General features: G+C 39.4%; 1 protein-coding gene across 1 annotated transcript in view; it reads left to right on the top strand.

The window, feature by feature from the left end:
• mfsd1 (major facilitator superfamily domain containing 1) overlaps nt 1–5,000 on the top strand; it is a 24,252-nt gene that overhangs the window by 13,534 nt on the left and 5,718 nt on the right. Inside the window, exons 10-13 of the mRNA XM_084311348.1 lie at nt 2,286–2,340; nt 2,432–2,529; nt 3,277–3,389; nt 3,779–3,826. Coding sequence (XP_084167474.1) covers nt 2,286–2,340; nt 2,432–2,529; nt 3,277–3,389; nt 3,779–3,826 — 314 coding nt within the window. The remainder of the gene's footprint in view (nt 1–2,285; nt 2,341–2,431; nt 2,530–3,276; nt 3,390–3,778; nt 3,827–5,000) is intronic.

The raw sequence follows: 5,000 nt of genomic DNA on the forward strand, positions 1-5,000 counted from the left end.
GGTTGGTATTGAAGGTAATCGAACATATCTAATTGAACTAGAGTAGAAACGTTTATGTAAGTAATCAAAAGATTATCTTGTCGATTTTTAATCGGTGCATCGAAAGAAAAAAAACATTGTGAACAACTACATTTAAGTTTACTGACGTGCAGTGTTGGGCAAGTTACTTTTAAAAAGTAACTAGTTACAGTTACTAGTTACTTCTTCCAAAAAGTAACTAAATTACTTACTCTGTTACAAATTATAAAAGTAACTAGTTACTTCAGAAAGTAACTTGCGTTACTATCAAGTTTTTTTTCTTCTTTTTTTTTTACATAAACAACATACACAAATCTAAACTATTTTAATGTTGCTGTGGGACAAAGTGAGACTAGCCTCCAATCAAATGCCATGTATGTAGATATTATAATTACTATGTTTATATAGTGGATCATACAAATACAATAGATGTTTTGGAACTTTTTATATGTATTGCCCCTCAACAGGCCACAACTGGGCAACATTAAATTATGCTTGTTAAGCACTATACCAAAAATAAATAACAAATATATACTGATTGATTGCACATTTTAATTAACAGATTGCAGAATGGGTACAGTACGGCTCAATACACACAATTGTTAAGGGAATGCAGACCAGAGAAACACTTTCGTCTTGTTTACATCAGGGTCCCCCATTTTCAATTCATGACATTTATGACATACACAACATACAGATATAAGAATCTAATCTAATCATCTAAACTAATCTAATCATGACATTTAAGACATGCATGACATACAGATATATATATATCTCTGAGCACCAGACTGTGCTATTAAACCAGGAAGTGCAGCACTATGTTGATAAGGCTGTCAGCAGTAGAGCCACTACTGCAGTGTCCTGCGTTGCAACACAACAAGAGTGAACAAAAAATGCTCATGGACCCGCGGTCTCTCGCGTTGACTGAGTCGCTTGTGTTGTCGCGCTGTGTGTCAGACTCTGAATGCTTTAGACACCCGCCCACCTCTACCTCTGATTGGCTTACCATGACATTTTACTCAACCTCAGCCAATCGCGCACTGCCCACTAAACAAGGAAGAACAATATTGCCTCTCGGCGCAGAGATCTGTCTGATGAAAGAAACAGGTTCAATCATAGTAACGTGCCGCATTTTTTGGCAGTAACGACGTTATTAAGATTGGAAGAGTAATCCGTTAGATGACTCGTTACTGAAAAAACTAACGCCGTTAGTAACGCCGTTACTTATAACGCCGTTATTCCCATCACTGCTGACGTTTTATATTTTTCCCATGAATGCAAACTGAAATGGAGCAACTTAAACAGCATATTTGACATATTTAACTGTCTTATTTCTTCTGAATTAAATTCTTCTTCTGAATTAAATGTTCCATCAGACTAGACCAGGGGTCGGCAACCTGCGGCTCCGAGGCCGCATGCGGCTCTTTTAGCCAATCAGCTGCGGCTCCCCCCCCCCCCCCAAAAAAAAGTAAAAAAAAATGGAAATAAATTCTTTTTTTAACATATTTTCTTTTTTTGTTTTTTTTATTGATGTCATACTGTAACACTGAAATGAAAAAATATTTTATCAACTAAGATATTTAGTCAACAAAAATATTTCATCAACTAAAATATATAGTACGTCACACGACCCCCCAGTAAGCTAACCATGGATAAACCCAAAAAAAAAATCTGAGGAAAATAGAGGGTTTAATTCAGCATGGACAGATTAATTTGCTTTCACGACTAACAATGCAGGCTTACCTGTATGCCTGATATGTGGTGCGAAATTTGCGAACAACGAAAAATTTACTTTTTATTTGATAGATTTTCCACAAATAAGGGAAGGACTCAAATAGAGCTGCATAGTTCAGGGTTTTATTTACAGACTACAGACACCAGTGTTTTGTCTCCTCTTCTGTGTTTTATTTCAAAGTCGGTCTACACAGCCAGTATTTTTTCTCCTCTTCATACGAGTTTGAGGTTTTCCTTTGTTATAACAGGTAAAAACAGCAATAAAAAGTCAACACTTTTCTTTTTGTTGCTTTATAATCCCATTAATGCAACAAACTGTGTGCTATAAGTATAAAGTATAATAAATCGCAAATTACTTTGGGTATGCAATTGTCAGGCGTTTTATGCTAAATGTGGGGTATGCTTGGGGATACACTGTGTTATCTTCATTTGAAGGGTAAATAGGTTGTGCGGCTCCCTGAGCATTTTATTTTGTGGGACGGGGGACAAGTGGCTCTTCTGATAGTAAAGGTTGCTGACCCCTGGCCTAGACGCTTTGGAACATTTAACTGTCACACCAATGAAATGTTCCAAAGCATCCATGCAGTAATTTTTTATCAAATATTTTTGTATATATTGATTTATTCGATCTCTAAATTGAACATATGTAATGGTAGCTGTGGTGTGTGTGTTCCAGTCCCTGTTGGGTGTGTCCTACTCCCTGTTGGCCTGTGCTCTGTGGCCCATGGTGGCGTTCGTGGTACCAGAACACCAGCTGGGGACCGCCTATGGCTTGTATGTAACCCTCACCCAATAATTTTTTTTTTTTTTTTTTTTTTTATGTTTCTTTTTTTTTAAATTAAAAACGAAGGTTCGAACGTCCGTTCGAAATAAACCCTGATGAAGTTCGAAGCCCAAAAACAGGATTCGGGGACAGCTCTAATCACACCTGGGACTCTCGGTCTGATGACCATTATTAACATTGTGAACCTCCACTGGCCTGATGATGATTTAAAGGGGAACTATCTTATAAATGGCCTTTTTCAGTGTTTAGCATTGTTTCCTAGCTATGTGGACTTATATTAATATGATCTATGTCTCTAATTCTCATATTGGCGCATTCTTCCAATTCTCCCCTCACAATATTCACCCTCACTGAACTGAGTCATCTGAAAATGTGATGATTTGTGATGTCAGAGAGACACCGCTGCATGATAATCATCATGTCCCGCAGCGGTTTACCATTGTGGTTGGAGCCCAGGCTCAAAACGGCTTAAGATCTTGAGGTAGAAAAATGCTGTTTTTGAAGACTTTATTAGAAATACAAAACAATGAATTAAAAAAAATATATAATTACAGAGGTGTTCCATAAACTCACAGGAATTGTGTAAAAGTGCCCAAATAGTGAAAGAAATAGTAAAATAGTTCCCCTTTAATTCCTTAAATTTTTATTATAGATGTTATTGTAATTGGTCGTTGATATTGTCTTTTATTGAGTTTTCAGTTTGATTGTTCATCGTTTGTTCCCCTGCCGTCCTCCAGCATGCAGTCCATCCAGAACTTGGGCCTGGCTCTCATCTCCATGGCAGCAGGATCCATCTTGGACACCAGAGGATACCTCTTCCTGGAAGTCTTCTTCTGCGCCTGTGTCTGCCGTCAGTAACCTGTGTGTGTGTGTCTGTGTGTCTGTGTCTGTGTGTGTGTGTGTGTGTGTGTGTGTGTGTGTCTGTCTGTGTGTGTGTGTGTGTCTCCGCATGTGTTACTGGACAAGTACAAGTGTATTTGTGAGCATTCGATAGCTTTGAACCTCTTCTCTGGCCCTTTTGAGTGACTGAATCAATCATTCTCTCTCTTTATTTCTTTATTTCTTTATTTCAGATCCCCATTAGTCACTGCCTCAGCAGCGACTATTCTTCCTGGGGTCTGGATACAAACATATAAAAATCAAACAAGAATAATCAATATGAAATAAAACAAATGTCTGTCTCTCTCTCTCTCTCTCTCTCTCTCTCTCTCTCTCTCTCTCTCTCTCTCTCTCTCGCAGTTTCGCTGGTAGCTGTGGTGATGCTGTACTTTGTGGATTATGTCCGAGGTAAGAGAGAGAGAGAGAGAGAGAGAGAGGGCTGCTGGTAGGGTTGGATATCGAACTCCCTACTTTGAACACTTTCAGTGCCATAACGTTGATTAATGTCCTTGGATGCCAGCATCCACTTCAATGATGGCGTTAAAAACGCATAATCTATGTTTTAAATTATGGCTATGTGTCTAATCTGCCCCGTCGCTTATCAATGACTTGTTTGCAGTCAACATTGTCGAAAACGGATTGTTTTTTAATCGGTTCATATCCTTTTTATATCATTTCGAAAAGCTATCGTTTTCTCGAAAATGTCCGGAAAATAGAAAGATTCCCTCATAAACGGCATTTATTGGAATATTCTCCAATACACTAGACACGTTGTCATTTGTCGGCCTATTTATGAATCGTTTTCAAATAAACGCTAGATTATCGATAGTATATGTGTACTTATGCACGCTATAGAAGCGGGCTGAAAAATCGATTCTCATTTCCTCAACAGCACACACACACACACATATACACACACACACACACACACACATATACACATACGGGACACGCTGTTATCTCAGTGAATACAGCTCTGATTATCCTAAAACTGGTAACAGAGACTCCTTACCTCAGATCAGATGTTCTCCAAAAAGATTATTCCAATTCCTGATCGCCATTCCAAATATAGATCGCGTTTATTGATTGATTATTGGCTGCTGTAAATATATATTCCAGGCTGCTTTCCGTCTCGCGATCACTTCCCTGTTCATCAGATCCCTCGCCGCCAGCATAGTGGAGCGAGGAGGCTCCCCCCCCACACAGATCCACCAGTATAATCGAATGGCCTGCAGTTACACAGGGATAGACGATAGGGGGCGGTATTTTCCCATCGGAGCTCCTAGAGGGGCTGCTGTACCAACGGGAGACTCGGTTGATGAAATATGAATTCAGATCGCTAATAAAAAAAATCAAACGACAATTCGCGTCGGTGGCACTCAACGGGGGGGGGCATGAAATGACGACATGACACGTCTGTGGCACTCAAAGTGTTAAGGGTACTGACCGAATCACATATTACAGAGAGAGTTAAGTAACGAAAAAGGGTACCGTTGGGTACCGATACCGAATTCCAGGAACTGGTACTGGATACCGGTATCGGTTAAAATGTGAACGCTACCCAACCCTCGTTGCTGGCTCT

This window comes from Notolepis coatsorum (assembly GCF_963971535.1).
Source record: "Notolepis coatsorum genome assembly, chromosome: 1".
NCBI lineage: Eukaryota > Metazoa > Chordata > Actinopteri > Aulopiformes > Paralepididae > Notolepis > Notolepis coatsorum.